The sequence below is a fragment of the Triturus cristatus genome, chromosome 9 (genome assembly GCF_964204655.1).
Source record: "Triturus cristatus chromosome 9, aTriCri1.1, whole genome shotgun sequence".
NCBI lineage: Eukaryota > Metazoa > Chordata > Amphibia > Caudata > Salamandridae > Triturus > Triturus cristatus.
Genome location: NC_140592.1, coordinates 881,596,274 through 881,619,828, shown reverse-complemented (window position 1 = coordinate 881,619,828; position 23,555 = coordinate 881,596,274). Strand labels below are relative to the sequence as shown.

The 23,555-nt window shown below is 43.9% G+C and overlaps 1 protein-coding gene across 1 annotated transcript in view; it reads left to right on the top strand.

Annotated features, from left to right (window-relative positions):
- LOC146799011 (cholesterol 24-hydroxylase-like) overlaps positions 1-23,555 on the top strand; it is a 475,198-nt gene that overhangs the window by 377,708 nt on the left and 73,935 nt on the right. The window contains exon 13 of the mRNA XM_085626406.1: positions 6,258-6,346. Coding sequence (XP_085482532.1) covers positions 6,258-6,346 — 89 coding nt within the window. The remainder of the gene's footprint in view (positions 1-6,257; positions 6,347-23,555) is intronic.

Below are 23,555 nucleotides of genomic sequence, written 5' to 3'. Positions count from 1 at the left end.
TATATGCCAGACATGGATTAAAGCAGTTTGTAGGCTACTGGCCACAAGAAGTTGCCTAGTCGCTTTAAGAACCCTAAGATCAGTTCCAAATTCGATTTATGCCTGTGCAGCTGCTAAGTTTCTGGGAACAATGCAGGTTATCAGAGCCAAAGTTATGAAATCTGCTGTTCACTCCTGAACTCTGTTTATGTCAAAATATTAATAGATATGAGTGACATTCTGTAGTGTCTACTGTGAGAGGTATTGATACTTAATATCAGCTCTCTTTTAAAACTACCTATCGGTCACCATCCAGACAAGACCGAAATATGGGTCAGATTCTGTTGATTCCTTTTATCTATTTTGTGCTTATGACCACTTTAACGTAGGTCTTTTATGCATTTTATGACGTGTATATGAAATGACTTGTATGATGTTTTTTTATCTATCTTACTTTTATTGTTTTATCTGTAAATGTTTTTGACTATGTACAAATGGAAGTATTTTTACCGCTTTAATAACAAATTGTCGAATAAACTGATTTTGATGATTAGTTCAACCCCACAGTAAAGGACTGCGGATTGCTGTCTATTCCGTTATTGGTACCATCTTTGCTACATTTACGTAGGTACATTTTACATGTAGGGGGTGTATTATTGATGTGGCAGACAGTTGTAGGTTGTGTATGAACGCACATGAACTTGTTGCGACAACCATTGTCTAAGGCGCTGCACTTTTTAACAAAACATATTTTCACTCTGCATATGCAATTTTTGAAAGACTTGAGACATGCACAAGGATCATCTAGCACAAAAAACTGAGCAATTTCTTGAGCATGCATTTGATCCACCCGAACTCTTTAGAGGTCTCTGAAGGTCAACTACTTGAAGATTGCAGTCTAACATCCACCATTGTGTTCCCCTTCAGGCAGAGCTGGACTGCAAGCTAAAAGCAGACCTATTGAATATTGTAATACCCGCTCTAAATTGCATCAAGCAAGCCTGATCAATATGCATGCTCGCCCCTCTCTAGAAGTGATTGAGGAGCGCCATCAGGAGGACAGCTGTGTGTGTACTTAGTACTGCACACAAGTGCACATAGGAGCCAGTATGGCCTGCTACTGGCAGATGGGACAGGTGTAAGGAGGTTTGCTGGGGTGAATGCTTCCAGCATGTTTTTTTACTCATCATTAAGCCTGAAGGTCGGCTGGACAGTTTCCACCCGAGTTATCAAGAATTTTAATGGGTGGTGGTTGTGGAAAAGAAGGCAGAGGAGCGACAACCCTGCCACCTGTTTTTTGGTCAGTGGTGAAAATCTAACTGACAAAAGTAAGATAAAGAACTGAGGGCTGGATTTTGAGGGCTGAATGTTGCAGCATTATGGAGGCCAGGAAGATGGCTCGGGGGATCATTGAATCTAACCTTGTAACCTACTGACTCCCAAGTCACATCACCATTACCCTCCCCTGTTCTGCTCTGTTAAAAGTGATATTCCTGGTTGGCTGAGGTATACACCCTATTTAGACAGGAACCACCACTCTAGTCAGGGTAAGCTCAGCTCACAGTAAGAGGTAGCCTGTGTTCACCCTCTGATAGCTTGACACAGAGCAGTTAGGCTTGTCTAAAGAGGCAATGTGTAAAGTATTTGTGCAACACGCACACAATAACACAATGAATACACCACAAAAAGACTCCACACAGGTTGTTAAAAATGTATTATTAAAATATATAATTAAAACAAGGCCAAAATGACAAAAATCCAATAAGCCAAGATATGCCTTTCTAAACAATAAAAAGAGTTCTATCACTTAGAAACAATAAACACCATTGGAGGTTATCTCATCGTGCCAGACCAGGGCAAAGTTATGAGTTCTGGCTGGCCGCGATGGAGCATGGGCGGGTTACAGGGACCCTCTTGGGCACACTGAACATTGTACCTTGGATCCTGGAGTTCAGTCTGCACTGCGAGGTGGTGTGGGTCTTTGCGGCATCGGGCTTTGGTTCTGAGGAGCTATCAGCTGTGCGGAGAGGATTTGCGACGCTTTGTATCATCCGGCACCAAGTTCCGAGAGGCTGTGCCACAAGGCTTTGCATTGTATGCATCTGTTCCATTGATGCAAGTATCTGGGTCCACTTCCAGTGAACCAGGCACAGGAGCAGGGGTAGAGACTTTGATATCCACGAATCTCAAGCAACAGGAGGCAAGCCAGCATGTCCTTGGAGCACACTTGGAGAAAAGAAGGCAGAGTATACAGCTCTCCCTCAGCAAAGTCAGAGAGCAGCTGGCATCAGAGCAACAAACAGAAATGGAGGTCTTCCAGATCTGCAGTCCAGTTGGGTCCCTTAAGCTGAGAGCAGTTCTTCTGGCAGAGCTTCAGTTACAAGTCTAGTAGTGTCTGATTTTAGGGGGTCGGAGACCCAAAAGTGCCTGTGATGTGGGTGTGACTTCAAAGCAGCTCTCTGAAGTGCACAAGTATCAATTTCAACCCAGTCCTGTCTGGGTAGCTATCTGTGGGGGGTGGGGACAGGACACTGCCTTTTCAAGGGAAGTGTTAGCCCTCCCTTTATCCTGCAGAGGCAAGGCCATCAGAATGCAGATGTATGTAAATGGGTACTCAGACACACATATCCTTCCTGTTTTGTGGCTGTCTTTAGGGAAAACACAAAGTGTAGTTATCACCCAGCCCAGATTCATATTGGAGACAGGTTGCAAAGCATGCAGTTATAAGCACGGAGAAATGTCATTTTTCTAACAGTGGTATTTCTAAACTAGCAATGCCAAATCCAACTTTACCAGTAAGAAGAATTTGTCATTACTATTCCAAACATGAAAAGACTACTCATCTCCAATCAGGAATTACAGCTTAAAAGTGTATTTAGGAATTCCCAATGCCAACCTATGAGAGGAGTAGGCCTCACAGTAGTGAAAACGAAATAGACTGTTTGTCACTTCCAGAACATGCAAAACATACCAGTACATGTTCTACCTTTCATTTACACAGCACCCTGCCTACCTTAGGGGTGACATAGGTGTAATAAAAGGGGGGTTTCAAGCTTGACAAGTAATTTTAAATGCCAGTTAAAAGTGGCAGTAAACTGCACACACAGGCCCTGCAGTGGCAGGCCTGAGACAGGTTTGAAAGACTACTTCTGTGGTTGCCACAAGCAGTGTTGCAGGCCCACTAGTAGTATTTAATTTACAGGCCCTGGGTGTATGGTACCACTTTACAAAGGACTTACACGTACATCAAATATGCCAAACAGGTGTGAACCAACTATACTATGTTTAAAGGAGAGACCATATTCAATTTAGCACTGATTGGCAATGGTAACGTTCCCAGAGTCCTACAGCCAAAAAAAGAAGTTAAAAAAAGAAGGTGGAGGAAGGCAAAATATTTGGGGTGACCCTTCAGAGAGGGCCATTTGCCAACGAATATGTGACGTTACAACATGGCCGTTAGACCGCGGTACGTTACATCGCAGTTATTCTGGAGGGCGCTGGACATAGGAATAGTATGATTTACTATTCCAACTCCATCCTATGTAACAGTAGGGAAGGTGTTAGAATAGTAAATCATACTATTCCTTAGTGTATAGCGCCATCCAGTGCAAGTCATTGTAACGACTTGCGTTGTAATGACGGCGATGTAAACATACCACGGTGCAACGACCGCGTTGTAAAGGTTGTTCGCCTTTGCCAACATTCCCCTATAACCTCCAGTTCTTAAGGCAACTTTACCATGTCGATGTGTGGCTCTGTGGGGTTTATCTGAGAGCTTTTACAATGTGCTTACTGCTCCTTTTTACACAGAATACTGTAATTGTCTCATTTGAATCATGTAATGGATGAAAGAGCAGGTAAAATGTATTTTTTGTGACTGCCAGGGAAGTTGTATTCTACATCAGATTGTGGCAGGGAGCCCATTAGTTTCCACGAACCGATCCCTGTCTGTGTTTCTATTTCTTGTGTTATAAGGTTCCACGATGCAAATTAGCAAATTGTGATCCATTGATGCACAAGTGACAGGGAAGAAATTAGTTTTCCATTTAGTGCCTCAGGTCTAAAGCTAAAATGGCCTTCTCCTCCAAAAAGTGTAACAGTTTAGAGCCGTTTGTTATTCTCCCAGATGCCCCATATTATATGCAAATACATACAGAAGCCCGAATGTAAGGCTGGTGATTATTTGCTTTCAAATTAAAATGTTCACAAACAAATTGCAGCTTGAAAAAAAACATTGTGCTAAATTGTTGTGTAAATTTAGACACCACTTCTCTGAGGCATGATTTAGTAAAACATGCTTGATGCATGCCAGTATTTAAAAAAAGATCAACAATGGAGAAAAGGCTTCATTTAGTTAAACTTGTTTGGTGCATACCAATGTTTAAAAACAGATTAGCAATGAAGAATAAGCCTGAAGCCATTATGGGCAACATGATAACAAATTAGGAGACTGATTCTTAAAGAAATTCACAAAAGTGCACACCACAGGTATACATTCTTGCATTGGTGAAGATTTGCGCCTTTGAGGAAGTCACAAGAATTTACAGAAGTAGCCCTGGAAACGGTACTCCCAGCAAACATTTGTGAATTCCATTAACTCATGGTGAATATGCCACATTACCTCGCATGCTTTTTTTACACATGCCATTACAACGCGGTCATTACAACGACCGTGTTGTAACAACGCATGCCATTACTCCGCAAGTCGGAACAAAAACTTGCTCTGGGGGGGGCGCTGGATGTTGGAATAGTACAGTTTACTATTCCATCTCCAGTCTGTGCAACAGTAGGGAAGGTGGTGGATTTTAAATCCAACACCTTCTGACCCCTAGAGCAAGTTGTTGTTCCAACTTGCGGAGTAATGGCATGCGTTATATCAATGTGATCGTTGTAACAACCAAGTTGTAATGGTATGCGGTGTTCCTGTTTCGTGGTAAACGATGTTTACCACTCATGATATATGTGTATATTTGTTTATAACAAAATCTGTCAAGTGATTGCAAAGTTAGTTTCTCTACGCCCTCCGTATTTCTCACCCTGGAAAATGATTTACACTTGCCCATGTCAGGGGTAAGTTTCCAACCTTTTCCAGTGAGGTAAAAGATTGGAGAAGAGTTGGTGAATACCCTAAACATGTAGGTTACCGTTTGTGCACAAACTCATGGGGCATTCCAATGCTTGAACTACTGCTTCCTTCCTATTTACAGCCCATGTATGTAGAATTGTGGAATGGTGGCAACATCAGTTCTTGTATACAAACCTACTAAACTAACCCTGGCATAATCGATGAAGCTATTATCAGACATCTGTTATAATGGAAACGCTGCCACAGATTGTCACTTAACAACAAAACACCAAATGAGGACAAGTGCATTTATTTTACAGGAGAAGAAGTTTTCTGAAGCACAGCGGGCTTGATGTACGACCATTTTTGCATGCGCAAACAGGTTTGTGAATCTGTTTGCGCATGGAAAAACAGCATGGGGAATGTACAAACAATGTTTTGCGACTCGCAAAGTAGTGTTTTTGCGACTCATTATTTGGGAGGGGCGTTCCCTTCCTAATAGCGAGCGCAACCCTATGTAAGAATGTTTGGCGTTTGCAATTGCGGGCGCAAAACACTTGCAAATTACCACTCTGTTCAAGAGGGTGGTAATGGGGTTGCAAATGCAGAGGAAAATATTTTTAAAGGGCAGGCAGTGGTCCCAGGGACCACTACCTGCCCTTAAAAAATGAAACAAAAACCTTTCATGTTTTTCTTTTTTGAATGCATCCCATTTTCCTTTAACGGAAACGGGCTGCATTTAAAAAAAAACTGCTTTATTTAAAAGCAGTCCCAGACATGGTGGTCTGCTGAGCCCAGCAGGCCACCATACCTGGGAGGGCCTGCCATTCCCAATGGGGTCGCAAATTACCAGAGGCTCATTAATATTCATGAGCCTCTCTATTTGCAACCCCACTGGGAATTGCTAACAGTGTGAAAAACACTGTTGTACATTGGAAATAATGTCTCTCAAATTGCGAGTTGCAAAAAACTCGCAATTTACAAGGCGCTATTTCAGCGGTCGTACGTCTGGCCTAGAGTCTCTTGGACAAGCAAATATTTTAGAAAATTCCACATACCTGCTATTTTATGTTATGTTAATTATTGTTATGTTTCATTATGTTATGTTGGTTGCTTGTAAAGTGTATAAGAAGATCTGGTCAAGAAAAGGTTTATTGAACGGGCTTACCAATAATGATTAAATAGGAAATGATTTGCATGCATTTATTTACAGTTCAATGCGTATATCATGGGCCGGCTGGACAAGTATTTCAAGGACCCACTTACCTTCGACCCAGATAGATTTCATCCAGACGCCCCAAAGTAAGTATTTTTTCCAAACATTGACTTCTGACTCCAACTTTCTAGACATTTGTATAGATCCTATTTCATACCATGTTTATAGTTAATGTTGTAGGACACTTTGTACTGCCTGTTTGGATATGATGAAAAAACATATACAATTCTAACAGGCAATGATAATCATGTGGGCCCCAAGATACTTTCATTTATATATTTGTATATATTTGTATTTTTATATCATTATTTTTATTATATATTTTTATACATCAGATATTTTATTATGCTATTTAGGCATGATCAGCAAAATTGACACCCACTTAATTTAGTTTGAAAAAATTGTTGAATAATGCTCTGTTCTTCCATTTTCTGATGGTTTTCTTTCAATCAATATAAAAACTGAGATTGTTATGGAAATGGAGATTAAAGGCTTTCTGTTTAATTCACCTTTTACAATGGTACTTTTAGATGTGGAAAAATCTTTTGATTCTATACTGGAAATATATGTTGTTAGCTTTAAAATGCGTTTGGATAATATTTTGGACAGCTACATTTTCAATGATATGGTGAGCCTAAAGTTCCCTGTATGTTAACGCTAAACTTTCAGCTCATTTTCATCTTCACCGAGTTACCTGTTAGGACAGAGCCCTTTTTTGTTATAAAGCTATAAGCATGTTTACTTTTTATGAAGCTAGAGACGTGCACATATATCTAATTAGACTCTTACTGGGGACAAATCAGATATTTTACTTTGGAATAAGTGATTTGTTAAAGTTATGTGTGATGGATTTAATGTTGTTTGGAACAGTTTCAAGAATAAGTATTATAGTTTATGGTTTTCTACTTCAGTTAAGAATAACTGGTAGCCTTTATTTCTTTATTGGTGGGCATATTAGTCAATATCAAAATGAAATTTGTAACTACATTTGAAACTACCATTTTATACCATATCTCAGTATTGCCTTTAGACATATCAGAACGTTTTTAAGCGTTTGTTTCAGTATTCCCTGTTTAAATATGCTTATTTTATAGTATATGTGCTATAAACAATGAGCTATGGCAAAGATCCCTACACACTAAACTTTGCCACTATGTATCAGTTGTCAGTAATGTGCAAGACAACTACTACGTGACTATTAGTGTGCAAACTACTTGCAATTTGCCCCCCCCAACCACAGGCCGAGTCAGCCTTTCCTAAACAACCTGAAACAGAGGCTACACATTATCATAGTTGATCTTCCACAGAGTAGTCCTTTTATTCGCGTAAACATGATTGCTAGCCAGTGAACATTTATACATCATGACCATGAACTTCAACATTGACATTAGATGATGCTTAAACGACATTCTGAAGTATTTCTGAAGATGGCGTAAAGATACAGAAGCAAGTTACATAAGTGAAATTGCATTTACATTCATGAGAACCTGTATTAAAACACCAACCAAATAGTGTTAGTGACCCGGTTCTCGTTGACACAGCAGGCCCCAACTTGCACGATTGTCCAAGAGACATAGTTGCCACTTCCCCACCTCCATCCAAAAGGTAACCATTAACCAGGGCACTGCATAACGCATTGGTTCCCAACAGGGTACCTGCTCTCAGGTGCACCCCCAAAGATATTTTTCACCACCACCATCAAGGATAGGGCAGGAGAGTCCAGGACCACCAGCAGGTCAGCCCCCCCCCTCCCGCCAGCCCAAAGCCCTTCTGAAAGAATGCTCCCCCCCAGTCCAGAGGGCTTAGTCAGTCCATATCAAAATGTAACTCTCTGTAGCTCCCGCTACTTTCCTGCTTAGTACCCTGCCATGGGGCGAGGAGCTCACTGGCAAACAAGCCCTCCCCCTTCTGTCATTTGCCGCCCGCACCACGTCAATGGCCAACAGGATTGTCTGAAAAAATAGCTCCTGACCTTTAAGCGACAAATGCACCCCATCACTGTGAAAAAGCTCGGGATTGGATACTTGAATTAGCCTGTGCCTAATTGTGCGAACGGGTGAGCCAGCCAAAATCTTCGCAACCGCATGGTTCAGCTTTTTAACTGAGCCATTAACCGCTTTCACAGGAGCTCGCCCAGGTCAAACCTGCCTAGGTAACAGCTCAGACCAAAGAATGACAGTTTCCGGCAGAAAGTTCCTCACCTTAGACAGCATAGAGAATAGAGCCTCCTGTACTCCATTCAGGATCATGTCATTACCCCCTGCATGAATAATCAAAATGTCCGGGATGGGTACCTTGCCAATCTCGACAGCATGTTGCAACTGGTCGCGCAGGTCCTTTAAGCGCAGCCCACCAATCCCTAGCCGGTGATGCCTGACGCCTGCTGCAAGCTGTGCCCTCTCCAAGATTGATTCGTGAAAATACTGCGCCGCCCTGTGCACAAATGAGTGACCACACCAGCATACCTGGATCAACGGATGCCTCACGGCTGAAAGGATGGAAAGAGAGAGAAAAATGGAGGACGAATGACCAGAACAAATTCCCCTGGGAAGAACGAGGCGACGCCAAAGCACCTCCCCAAAACCCCCCACCTAAGCCAAATGAGGTCTCACGTAGCGCTCAAAGCATGACAACTCTTACCTGCCCACCCTCTTGATGGCCTCCGACAGTAGCCCGATAGTAGCCGCAGTAGTGGCTGCCCCAATGCGGAAGGAATGAGAAGTGAACTGAGATGGATTCTCACCAAGCAGAGATAAGGAGCGTTGACAAATCTGTGTGAACTGAAACCTAGTTAGGGGGGAACCATTTTCATGTACTAAAAATCTAGAGCCCTGACCAACCGGTCTTATCTGCAGGAAAGCGTGACTGAGAGCCACAGGGCAATAGGGAGCCTCCGGAGCCATATGCAGACATACCCACACCCCCTTACCCAAAGGGTCTGTCTTAGACTTCCTCACTCTAATCTGCATTGAGTCACCCTATACCACAACATCCGCAACATCAATCCCTGCACCTGTGTCCCCTTTTGATGCTACCAACAGCTCAGAGATTCTGAAGGCCCCAAAGAAGGCCAATGAATAGGCAAGTCTGAACAAACAAACCTCATACTGAGACCGGCAGACCCGGGATAAGGTCTCCAAAATGCGGGATAATCTATGCAAATCAATGGGTCTCCTGGTGTAATTGCCAACTGGGGCAAGACGTTCCCAACCCTTCATGGCACGACAAACCCTAGGATCCTTGGTCGGGTCTGCCACCCCTTCGAGCCCGGCGAAGAAGCTGATAGCTGATAAATGCCTACGCCCCATAGACAATGACCTCCCACTATCTCTTAGCTTGACCATAAACTACAGTACCCCTTGAGGCGTAAATCACCGTTCCTCCCCAACTGCACCCAAGGATTCTAAGTACATATGCCATACGTTCTCGTACATACGTTTTGTCTTGGGAGCCAGGGAAGCCGTTATCAGATCGGGGGCAATGGGGCACCAAGCCTCCATAAGTCCTCTGGGAAATCCGTCATCATCCTGTCAGTCTGAGGCCACCGTGCCCGGAACTCTTTTAACTTAGAACGAGACAAGGCATCAGCGACTGTAGTGTCCACACCTGGCACATGCTTAGCATTAAAATATATGTTCTGCATGAAACAACAGAGAATGAGTTATTTCAACAAACGAAGGATGAAAGGGCATTTAGCAGTCTGATTATTGATCCCTAACACTGCTGACATACTATCAGACCAAAACACAATCCACCAGTTGGCTAGCAGAGGCCCCCAAATGTGCAAAGCTACCACGATTGAAAACAGCTCTAGGAAAGTCACATTGCTTGTCAACCCAGAGGCCAGCCATTCCGCTGGCCAGTACTTCATGCACCACTTTGTGCCGCAAACTGCTCCAAAACTGATGCTGCTAGCTGCATCAGTGTAGAGCTGTACCTGAGCATTGGATTGCACCAGCTGCTGCCAAAGCAGGGTACCACTGAAATCGACCAGGAACCACTTTCAAGTGCGTAGATCTTTTTTACCCTCCGGGGACAACCTAGTGTGGTGGTGCTTGGCCTGCAAGCTTGCCATTGCCCTGGCAATGTTCCTGGAGAAGGCCCTGCCCATGGGAATCACTCTAAGGGCAAAATTGAGTTGCCCCACTAAAACCTGCAGTTGATGCAAGGTAACCTTCCTGGCTGCCAAGCATGTATCAATTGAAGCCCTGAATGCTGAGACCTTATCTTTTGGGAGTCTACACACACCGGCCACCGTATCTATTTCAATACCAAGGAAGGATAAACTAGTGATGAGGCCCTCAGTCTTATCCTCTGCCAGAGGGACTCCCAAGGACCAGGCCAACTACCGGAAACCCAGCAGGGCATTCCCACATGCTGGTGAGCCAGGTGGGCCTAAGAAGAGAAAGTCGTCCAGATAGTGCACCACGTCTTGGGTCGCCACCAGATCTTTCACCGCCCACTCCGGGAAATGACCAAAGGTCTCAAAAACGGAACATGCGATGGAACACCCTATTGGCATGCATAGATCGATGAAGAAACACCCTTCAAAAGTGAAACCCAGCAAACGAGTGTCCTCTGGGTGAATCGGCAGGAGGCGAAAGGCGGCTTCTATGTCAGATTTTGCCATCAAAGCACCCCTACCCAGCCTCTGCAGTTTGAGGATCGCCTTGTCAAAGGTCATGTACCGCACCACGCACAGACCTGGATCTAGCTTGTCATTGACCGAGAAGCCTGGTGGGAAGGACAGATTGTGGATAAGATGGAATTTCCCAGTCTCTTTCTAAGGTACCAACTCCAGTGGGGAACAAATCACATCCGGGCATAGAAGTGCCGGAAATGTGCCAGCCACCCGCCTTCCCCGAACCTCCTTCATGAGTTTTTCCCTTGCGATTTCCAAATTACGCAGTACTGACTGCTGGTTGTTAGGGGGTACTAAGGAAGGGGAAGCAGTTGATGGAATGCAGAGGCCATCTTTGAAACCATGATACAGCAACAGAGCATCCTGTTGAGAGTTAAACCTGCCAAGAAGGTGAACTAACACATGCAAACGGATGGGTGTGGGCACAGAGCTGACCTGACTGACGCTAGTGACTCTTGGGAGTTGTCTGGTCAAGCTTTTTGAAACACTTACTTTCTGGGTGCTCCAGGGTCCCACAAAAGGAGCATAAGTGCTTAAAATTGCATGTGGACCCCCTTATACATTCCTTCTTGTTGTACTGCCAGCAGGCCTGTTTTTTGTCTTCTACCCCTATGTCAGAACGAAAGGAATTATGCGATTTGCCAGCTGAGGGGGACAGGTAGAATTCAGCGTGCCAGATGTTTATCTCTCTCGGATCCCATGCCATTTCAAGCCTAACTGCCTTCATTTGTCTAAACTTCATGTCATACTGCAGCCAAGCGGAGCCAGGGAAATCTGAGGCTGCAGAATGAATCATTGACATATAGCTAAACAGCTGTGCGGCCATAGCGGGGAACTTTTCTACCAGAATCGCCGCGTAAATAGAAAACCCAGTCACCCAATTCTTAATGGACCATTCCACCCATACCTTCTTATGCTTGGGCTCACCCTCCTTAGGCACTTTGGTTTTACCCTGAACCACACCTGCATTTATTAGCTCAAAAACGTCAACAAATTCTCCTCTAAAATTCTTTTCCTTGGTCTCAACTGGCATGTGCCACGTAATGGTCACGGACGGGGTTAAAGCAGGAGTCGCTGCACCATAAATCAAAGAACTGACAGTGAGAGAGGTTTTGAAGTGCCGGGCCTACTATAGTGTGTGGTCCCAGGCTGGAATCGGCAGCCAGAACTGGCGGGGTAGGTGCAGGTGCAAGTGGAGCCTGCCCCCCGCCTGAACCCAAACATTTGCCGCCCGCTGCCATATTGCGTTACTGTCTGGGTGGATACCTGCCCACTGTGTTATGAAGCTGGTGATACACCAACCTGGGCTGGTTCTGATGTGTGTATGGTTGAGCCACCTAAGGCGGTTTACACTGCAGGGGGCTGGGTATCCGCACCTTTTTCTTCAGTGGCCGCTGGAGCAGACTCTGGCGGGGTGGAACCAGGTGGCTGCTCGCCTGGCCTCCCACACTCCCCAAGATCTGGCCCTTTGGACAATCAGCAATAGCCTCCTGTCGCCTCCTCGCCTGATGGTACTGCTTGTACCTATGAGCCACCCTTGGGAGGCTCTGGTAGGGCTTCCCTGTAGCGAGCTGGGACCCTTCTCCGCCGCTTAAATGGGAGAGCTGTCTCTGGAGACCTTTCTTCTGGCCCTCGTGACAACGTCTGTAGTGCCCGATCAATACCATGCATCTTAGCCACCTTCCAAAGTTCAAGGAGCAATTTAAACTCCTCCTGCAGGGTTGGAACATCCTTGGCAACCCGGGAACGCTTAGGAGCCATTGCCAACAAAGATGAACCCTGTGCAAATCACTAGATGGGGGACGAAAATATCTTTAGTTAATCCCATCCTAATACTGCGCAGAGCTGCGGCTGCAACCTTATCCCTAAATTACCACAATGACTAGCTGATTGAGAAGATATCCTCAGTGAAAATAACCATGCATGTACTCAAAACCCTAAGAGTTTTGGCGGGTGGCCTAGCCCCACAGCCACATAGACTCACGCCTTATGTTTACATAATATATTTCTGCAATATATGCATATTGCATAAATAAATATGCATTTTTCTTTTTTTTTTGTATGTAAAGCGCTCAGATACTCACGGGTCTAGCTAGCGCTATATAAAACTTTTTAAATAAACACAATAGGGAGCAGTTCCCCAACACTTAACAAGGAAAGTGCCCATGTCTATCTTCCAGCAGCTAACACCATTGAAACACCTGGATTGAATTCATGACCTTAGAATCAGAGGCAGAGACCTCCCAACTAGCTGCAAACAAACCTTGCCCATAAGACCCTGTTGGGCAGTCGCTACCACCCTCTAAAAAAAAGGCAGAGCAGAGAAACCCCCAAGGCGAGGGTCGGTGAACCCCGTGACCACCCGGGGGCACATTCTGCTTCAGGCCAACCGAACATAAAAACCGCTCAAACTGGCCCACCCCGCCACCCGCCGCCTAAACAACATACATTGACCACAGAGACGCGCCAAAGTTATGCCAACCGAACAATAAAGGCAAGCCCGTCTGCGCCCGTCCGCGCTAAGTCCGGGCATAGGGCCATTTCCCCTGATTCTCTCCCGTCTACTTCTAGAAGATACTCCAGGGAGGAAATGCTGAGCTGGGACCCGAAGGGGGGTAAGGCTAACTGCACCCGGATTAATCCTGATTGCATGAGTGGCCTGCAGACAGAGCTATGCCAACAATGTAACCACATATGGATTGGGGAAAACGTAGATACTATGGGGTGCAGACCTGTTAGTGGCAGACCCGCTTCATCTGAGTACGAATCTTTGAAGTGCTTGCTTCTGAACGCAAGGTCACTAACTAAGCACAGTATGGAATACGCTCTATTCATGGCAAATCACAATATTAAATTAGCTCTTATTACGGAGTCCTGGACGAATGAAACTTCGGGCCCCGATCTTGTTAATGCCATGCCCCCTGGTTTTAGATGTTATACACTTGACAGACCGACTAAAAAAGGAGGAGGTCTGGCGGTGTTATATCATGAAACCTTAAAGTCTGCCTTTACTAAGGCCTCTAATTCGGCCTGTGAGGCAACATGTATTAACATGCAAATATCAGATCATGATACTTTCAGTGCCATTCTTCTATATCGACCTCCTGGGCCTAAGGGCAAGTTTTTAGATTCTATTGGCACATTATTAGAGGAAGGGCTATGCAACAAATCTTTCACGGTGTTGGGTGATTTTAACTTTCATCTCGAAGACCTGTCCGACCCGGATAACATTAGCCTACAGCAGATTTGTAGCGGCGGGGATCTTAAACAATTAGTAACTGACCCCACCCACTCGGCAGGCCATACTCTTGATGGAATTTTCTCAAACAACCCCTCTCTTACCTACTCCAAAACAGTCCCTCTTACCTGGACGGATCATAGGGCGGTTCTCTTTGATCTTGAAGTAACTAATCGTAATTGTTCTAGATCCTCCATGAAGGTGTCCACGATCACTAGGGACTGGAAAAATATTGATAAACGAGAATTGGGGAATCTGTTGGAATCAACACGGCCTGCTCTTTTATTTAATGTGGAGTCAGACACAAATGCTTACACGAAATGGGTAGATTCTGCCTGTCAGAAACTTGCGCCAGGCAAACAATGTATCCTTAAACGAATAGTGCCATCTGCCCCTTGGTACTCGGAAAATCTTAAAAAACAAAAACTTGAATGCAAAAAATTTGAACGTAAGTGGAGGGAACGATATGATACTCATGATAAAGAGATCTATAAATTATGCCTCTCCAAATACAAAAAACTGGTTTTAGAAACTAAGAAAGCATATTTTGGAGATCAAATCAAGAAGGCCGGACCTTCATCTAAGGTTTTGTTCAACACAATTGTTAAACTTACCACTCCCGATAGCCCTAAAACCGAGAGTAGTCCAGAACTCTGTGAAATTCTGGCTGCTTTTTTCCTACAAAAGGTAGGAAAGATCTTTTCTTCCTTTTCCTCTATATCTTCTGGAGCCGCAAAAGTTGTTCTAACTCAACCATCTGGCGGTAAAATACATACTCCAACATTAGATTGCTTTATTCCCCCAAACCGATCTGAGGTTTTTAAACTATTCTTTGAGACTCGTTCCGGCTCCCCTTTGGACCCATGTCCAGTATCTATTTTGCACCTGGTCCCGGAAGTGAGCGTGGAAGTTCTTACCCCACTGTTCGCAGCGATCTGTGACAGTGGTCATTTTCCATGTGCTTGGAAAATAGCTTCTATCCTCCCCCTCTTAAAAAAAAACAATTTAGACCCTTCTGACCCTTGTAATTATAGGATCGTAATTATAGGCCCATTTCCCGGCTTCCCTTTCCGGGGAAAATACTTGAGAAAGCCATGAATGGGCAACTCAGTTCCTTCCTTCAAGCCAACTCTCTGCTTGATAAAACTCAGTTTGGCTTTCGTGCTGAACATAGCACTGAGTCGGCATTGATTAAATCCACTGAGGAGGTCAGGAAAGCTCTAGATCAGGGAGGTGACGCCATACTTGTTCTACTGGACCTTTCGGCCGCTTTTGATACGGTCCATCATGTGGTTTTGATGGACCGTTTATCTGCGGCTGGGGTTACAGGCAAGGCTTGGGATCTTCTTAGGTCATTCTTGACCAAAAGAACTCAAACAGTGGACTTAGGCAAATACAAATCAAGACCTTTCGCTCTTCCCTGTGGGGTCCCACAAGGGTCCTCACTTAGTCCTACCTTGTTTAACGTGTATGTGGCGCCGCTAGCCGCTGTGATTAGATCATTTGGTTTTCAGCTGACCACATACGCGGATGATACACAAATTGTGTTATCTATTAAAAGGGGGGCTGAAACTGAGATTGGATCCAGCTGTCATAATTGTATGCAGGAGATTTCTGCCTGGATGGCATCGAACTGTTTGAAGCTCAATGCAGACAAAACGGAAGTGATTGTTTTTGGGAATAGCACTAACCTCTGGACTCCAGATTGGTGGCCAGCAGAAATGGGCTCACCCCCACTACCTGTGGTTCGAGCTAAGAACCTGGGAGTGATTATTGATTCCAAACTCTCCTTCGGTGACCAAGTTAGCAGGGTTGTTTCTTCCTGTTTTTTCATTTTAAGAACCCTTCGGAAAATTAAATTCCTCCTCCCTGAAGATAGCCTAAAGACAGTTGTCACGGCTTTTATTCTATCCAGATTGGACTATTGTAATAGTCTTTACATCAATATCCAGGAGAGACACTTGGCTAGACTACAGATTGTACAGAATGCGGCAGCCAGGCTGATCACAGGGACACCTAGATTTGTCTCTGTGAGGAAGGGTATCAGGACACTCCATTGGCTGCCCGTCAGGCAACGAATTCATTTTAAAGCACTGTGCGTTGTTTTTAAGGCACTCAGTGGAATTGGTCCTGATTTTCTGAAACGTGCCTTTCAGTGGTATGTTCCTGGAAGAGCTCTGCGCTCGGCTCAGGCTAATCTAGTTACCCTCCCCCGCTTTAACAAAACTAACGGGGGAGGTAGGAGTTTCTGCCATTGCGCTGCGAAAGCTTGGAATGGGCTGCCTCCTAAACTGAGGAAGTTCACGGACCTTCTTTCTTTTAGGAAAGAATTAAAGACATGGCTATTTAACTAAACCTCCTTATTAGCATTTCACAGACCAATCTCAGGTGGATAGCTTACAGCGCCAGGACACCTCTGGGTAACAGAGCGCTATATAAGTCTTTTTAACATTAACATTAACATAAAGCCGCTTGTACTGGCCCGCCCCACCCTCGGCCTAAACTACACATATTGGCGCTAAAGCGCATGACCCCAGAGACGTGCCAAAGTTATGCCAACACCCTCCAAACAACATGCCACCAAAAAGGTGTTCGCATGAAGGGGATACTTACTACCCCGCTGGCCGCCATGCTCCTCTAAGTGCAAGAAAACAAGGAAAGTGCGTGATGCAGCAAGACAGGGATACTTACCACCCTGCTTACTGCTAGCTCAATGGAAAACACCAGGCCGCCAAGATATACAGAGAGCGGCACACGAGGACACGGTTTATTTTGCACATGCATTATTTGTGTAACATGCAATAAAACAAAAGGTCGAACAACAGCCAACAACAGACAAAATGAAGCCACAAAGCATTCATGAGACAAAACGTGACATGCTGCGAAGCAGAGATATTCAACGCCCTTCTAGCAGCTGACGTGCAACATGCATATTAAATAAATCAGGACAAGCAAATTCCCATACATGCCCAGCCTTACCGTGATGCTTTTCTTCATGAGCCGTGAAATAGATGAAACCGCATGTTGCCGTAATGCCTGACTACGCCATCGGGACTCCCTCCAACCACCCCGATACCGGCCCAACCTTACTAACCTGCAGGAGCTAATACCCATGACCACCACTGGGAACTGACAAAACACTCCACCAATCCCCTGCTGCAGCACGGGGACGGGGTCCTTTCGCTCTGATGCACGGGTGGTCTGGAAGCTCGCTGCAGGTCCCTCTTCTGGGATGCTGGCTGGAGGGAGCAAAGGAGGAAGGTTCCAGGCTGCCCCATTTTTTATCCCCCTGGAGTCCATCACGCACCTGGATGACGTCACGATGCCGCCTCTTCACCAAGGCCCTTCTGGAGCATTCGCAAAGACGGGGGAAGGTAGGGCTCCCGCCCGAGATGCAACTAAGGGCGCCACCCCCCTAGGTACGGGTGGCGCCAATTCAATGATGTTAAAAAAATCCTCAAATATTAAATTGGGTAAAGGAAAAAAGGAGGAGGAATTAAATACCATTAAAATGCCCTCAACATTAAATATTTTAGTGGGAGGAATATTGCCATACAAAAAAGAGATTTTAGTAATGCCAGAATAGATTTGTCTGATATATACTCTATTCTACACATATAAAATATACATTTACATACATTCTAATAGCAAAGAGTCTTTGACCTCGATTTTTATGTTGATTGCTTCTGTTAATTCCATATTTATATTATTTCCACAATCATCATCAGTAGATCAGCCTAAAAAAACAACAAAACTCCAGCTATTCCAATAGAACCAATGTGTTTCATCCCTCATAAGGAACTTCTTCAAGCAATTATGTCATCATTTTCATGTATGCCCTTTGCTTCACCAGAACTAAACTTGGATATAACTTGGAAGTGATACTTGTTTTGCAGTTTTTCATGGTACATCGACATATGAATAGTAGGCAGTGATTGGGGTGAAAGTAAAACAGCTTTGAGAAGCCGGGATAGGAACAGGTGAAGGTGTAGTAGTGATGTTAAAAAGAACAGAAAAGTTATTATAATCAGAAATAAATATAAGATATAATCATCCTGATAGACATGAAAAAGAACAAGTTAAGTAGTACAAAGCAGTTGGCCTCCAGTAGAGAAGGAGCATCCTCATATTTATATTATTTATATATAACAAGCACAACGTGAGCAAGAAGGGTCTTGTTGGTGGATGTACCCAATATTTAGTACATTAGAGTGATTGTAATGGTATAACAATCATGTGTAGCACTGAACTGTACAACCCTATCAATATTTACATAGGGTTGTTGGTGACAGTGGCATTACTTGCTTGTCATACCATTCATGATGATGTGCTTAAGCTTCAGGTATAGAGCCATAGTGAATGAGTAACACCATATGTTACACATAAAGAATATCTTGGCTGTTGTCCTTGGTGAGGTAGACGGGAGGTACATTTGTGGTGGAAAGATTAGAACTTGTGGTGCACGTTCTTCAATACCATTGATATAATTAAGTAATGTACAGTTAAATTCAGTATTATAATAACTGTTGTGAACACCTCAGATACATTATAGCATCTTGTTTTCATCTCTCACTAAGAAGATGGTATAAAATCACACACTTATTTAATAGTTACCTCGCTTTGTATGGAATAAAAAGGGATGTCTCAGTTTTAATTAGTGTAGTCTCAAATAGTAATGCAGTCTGTATCCTGATTAATGCCCATATTGACCAATCCTAATTTGGCAACACATTTAGCTTCTTTTTGTTGGAGTCTGGGTATTCTGTTTCTTCCCCTAGAGTTGTGTAGTTTCCTTGCAATGTTACGAAATGGACTTGAATCTTAGGGCCTGATTGCGAGTTTGGCACAACGGCGCCGGCTCAACTGCACCAAACCAGAGCAAGGACCGCTGGCCGTATCAAGCATTGAACTTGTGTTACACGAGTACAACTCGTGATACAGTTGACGGTCCTTTGCCTTTCCAATGACGGTGCCTGGAATACATGCACCGTAATGGGAATGGCAAAAAAGTGGACATCCACACCGTGCTGGAACTTCGTGGGCATACAGACATGGGGGCACATGAGATGCCCTCCTGAATGAATCCCCATAGCGGGGGAGCACATTGTGTTGTGAGGCAACTGCACTACTGCCAGGGAACGACGGTTCCCTGGCACAGCGGGCAGTCCACCGCTGATACATCTTTAAAGGTTGTAATACGGCGGACGGTGGACTGCTTGCACAAGTTTGACTGTCACAAGACCGCAAGACTCTTAATAAGGCCCTTAGGTTTTTTGAAGACTGTCCGGTAATCTCTGCACTTATCACAAAAATAAATAAATCTCATGGTTTTGAGAGAGGGTCGAGTGAGCACGCACATTTATCACTGCACTGTGAAGGCTCACATTCACATCGGCCCTCTCATGGCACCAGGGACACAGTTTTGTTAAAAAGAGTCTCCTGCTGTGCTGCCTGACCTAATTCACATTATCAAAAAGGTGGTCCATATGGAGGAAGTGTAGCCTTGGACTTCGATGGCAATAGCAATGTAAACAAATCTTCTATAGATTTATTTCAATTATGCGATAAGTGCATGTAATTAATTACTTCTATTCATAAATGACACAGCATTCATATTGTTTTCAATCACAAGGTGCTCCTACAACGGCTTTGGATTTGGGTGGATTAGGATCCACAGATCCAGACCCCAATTAAAAAAAATATACTGAGTCACAGACCCACACACCAACTCACACACCCACATGCACACCCACACAACCACTCACACACCAATACAGTCACTCACACACCCACTCACAAAACATCAAAACCCCTCACTCACTCACAGACCCACATAGCTCTCACACACCCACACACTCACTCACACACCCACTTACACTCCCACACAACCACTCACATAGCCACTCACAAACCGTTAAAGCCACTCACACACCCACTCACAGACCCACAATACCACTCACACACCCACCCAGCCACTCACACACCCACTCACAGACCCACACAGCCAGTCACACATGCACTCACACACCCACCACACACTCACACACCAATGTACACATCCACACTACTCAACTACTCACACACCAAGTCACACACCCAGGTTACAGGGATGTTATAGTTAGAAACAGCATTAAAAACATAGAAAATCACTGAAAAAAAAGGTTACAAAGACGTTATAGTTAGGAAATAAATTTGAAAAAAACCTTAGTCTGCGAGGTCCCCATTACAAAGATAAACAGCCCTGGGGAGGTGGCAATCCCACGGACCCAGGGAGGGTCTGACTGCCCCCCCGTATAACAAAGCATAAGCTGGAAGGTAGAGTGGTCCTGTGCACCCCCTTCCTTTTTTTTGCATGCCCTTGGACCTGGCACACTGGGGGACTATTAATAAGCACGGGAATCCGTGCTTCTTTTTGTTTTTTAATTTGCAGCAGGAGCCTTGGATCCAACGTGGCTCCTTCTGAAAATAAAACAAATAAAAAATGTCTTTTGGCCCTGGCTCAAGCCGAGTATCAAGTTGGTTGCAAACACCTCCTGGTTTGAAGTGTTGGCAGCCAATCAGATCTCAGCTCCAGATTGGGAGGGGTTGCGGATCCTCCGCGTCCCTATATATACAATTGAAAATGTATTTTAATAACTCCACAACTACTGAATGGATTCACACCAAATAACAAAAAGGCACTTGTCTTAAACCAATATCTACCTTTCTGCCAAATTTGAGGTAGTTCAATTCATCAGTTCGGGCTGAAGCCGTGTCTAAAGGTCCTCTGGAAATTAACATGGTGAAAATGTGTCTTTGGACCCCCACCCTTTTTCTTGGCCCTCGCTTGAAGTATCACCACAAAACTTTCAAGACAGCTGCTGGAGTGACAGTCATACTAGTTTTGTAAATTTCACAAGGATTCGTCAACCAACGGCAAAGTTATTTTCCAAGGAAAAAACGTTCTTCCTATGGAAACTAGGTCCTAACTATGGAGGCATGGAAAACGGGCAAAAAGATTACACCGTTCAAATTAAAGTCGGCTTTTAATCCGATAGCACCCAGAGACGCGATTGACATTTTTAGTGACGACGTGACAGCCGAGATCAAAAAGCTAAACTATAAAGTACAAAATGCCAAGTATAAAATCGACAAACGAAATTTGCAATTCAACAAATTGATGACCAAACTGCGAAAAAAAAATCAAATTGCCATCAGGAATTCAGAAAAGGGGGGAAATATAGTCTTATGGGCGAGAAATAACTAAATTAAAGAAGCCTTGTCGCAGCTAAATGATCGAACATGCTACAGAACAAGTAATGTATTGGCACTAAGAACGGTCTACAACAAATTCTACAGCAGACTATTGGCATGGAAAAGTGCGGGACTTATAACCACGGATGAATACAAATTCATCAAAAAAGAAAATCCCACAGTCCCCAATATATACTTTATACCAAAAATCCACAAAAATGCACAAAAGCCACCTGGTAGGCCCATTATATCTGCACAGAACAGTCTTTTGGAAAATGCCTCACAATATATTGACTACTACCTAGAGGATCAAGTACAAACATTGCCAACATATATAAAAGGCGCTGGTGACTTTATTTCCAAACTAAAAGACTTTGTGTCGCAAAAAGATTATTTATTAATGACATTAGACGTGGTGTCATTGTACACAAGCATAAATCACAAGGATGGAATACAAGCACTAGAACACTATTTGGGGAAAATATGACATTATTGACCCCGCACAATGTGATGTTAGTCAATATGGTCAACTTTTGTTTAAATAACAAAATTGTTATGTTTGACAAAGCATATTATCAGCAAATGCGAGGCGTTGCCATGGGGGCCAGCTTCTCCCCCAGCTACATGTGTTTAGACATGGTCTGGTGGGAGGAGCTGGTTCTGGGCGGTGTACACAAGAGATACATGGAAAAGAATGTCAAACTGGTATTACGTTTCAATGATGATTTGTTCATTGTGTGGGATGGGACACATCTAGAAGCCACACAATTTGTATCAGCTATCAACATCAACAATACCAATTTGGGTTTCACATCAGTCATCAGTGACAGAAGAGTGCACTTTCTAGATGTAGAAGTATTTTTAGAGAACAACAAAATAGAAACAAAAATATACCGCAAGGAAACAGCGGGAAACTCAGTGCTTCACTCATCGAGCCTCCACCCTAGACATCTAATTGAAAGCATTCCCTACGGGGAAATGCTGAGATTAAAAAGAGTGTGCAGTAACCCCATAGATCTACAACTAGCACAACAAGCCAGTAAAAGCAGATTCTTGACTCGAGGCTATTCCAAAAAAAGAATAGATGCTGCCGTAAACAAAACCACTAGCTTGGACAGGTCAAAACTTATAATAGCCAAAGACAAGAACAGCAATCAAAAAGAAAACCCTATGAACTTGAGACAAATTCTGGCATATAATAAACAAGACAGAACAATCAAAAACATCATGAGACACAATTTGCCCATTGTACCGAGTGATCCAGTCATAGGAGAATCACTACCCCAAAATCTGGGCATCACCTACAGACGAGCACCAGCGTTGAGCACATGTCTGGTCAAGAGCAGTCCAGAAACAACAGACAACCATACGTAGCTGATGCAACGCAATGGCTTTGTAAAATGTAAGAGCTGTAAGGCGTGCCAATATGGAATCAATAAAACAACATACAAAACACCATTTAGCGAAAGGGAACATAAAATCACTAAACCGTTAAACTGCAAAACTGATCATGCGATATATGTGCTTGAATGCTCCTGCAATTTAAAATATGTAGGAAGCACAAAGTTGCCGGCAAATAAAAGAATCTTGCAGCATATAAGTGCCATAACCAACCAGAATCCAATGTATCCAGTGGCACGCCATTTCAAGGCAACACACAAAAACAATCTGGATCACTTAACTTACTATCTAATGATCGCAGTACCAATTATTAGGAGGGGAGGAGACAGAGAGGGAACCCTTAGGAAATTGGAAACCATATACATCCTAAATCTTGATTACTAATCTTCAGGGGCCTTAATACAACAGAGGACTTGTTTTGCTTGCCTCCATTACAAAATAATTCTTCTGGTGGCTATACCTCACCTTTTATGGTGGCTATACCTCACCTTTTATTATTGAGCGGGGGACAAGGCAGGGATGCCCATGCTCACCCCTGTTATTTGCTATATATATTGATCCCATAATACGACTACTCAAGGTTAACAACGGTATTCAGCCTATTGTGTGCCAGGGCCTGGATTCTAAAGTTTTAGCCTATGCGGACGATGTTGCTATTGTTGCGGCAAATCCTTCTACCACACTGACAGTGGTGGAGTCGGCAGCACAAGATTTCGGTAGATTCTCAGGGTATGCACTAAATAGAGCTAAAACTCAAATCATAAAGAACAGGCACGCTATT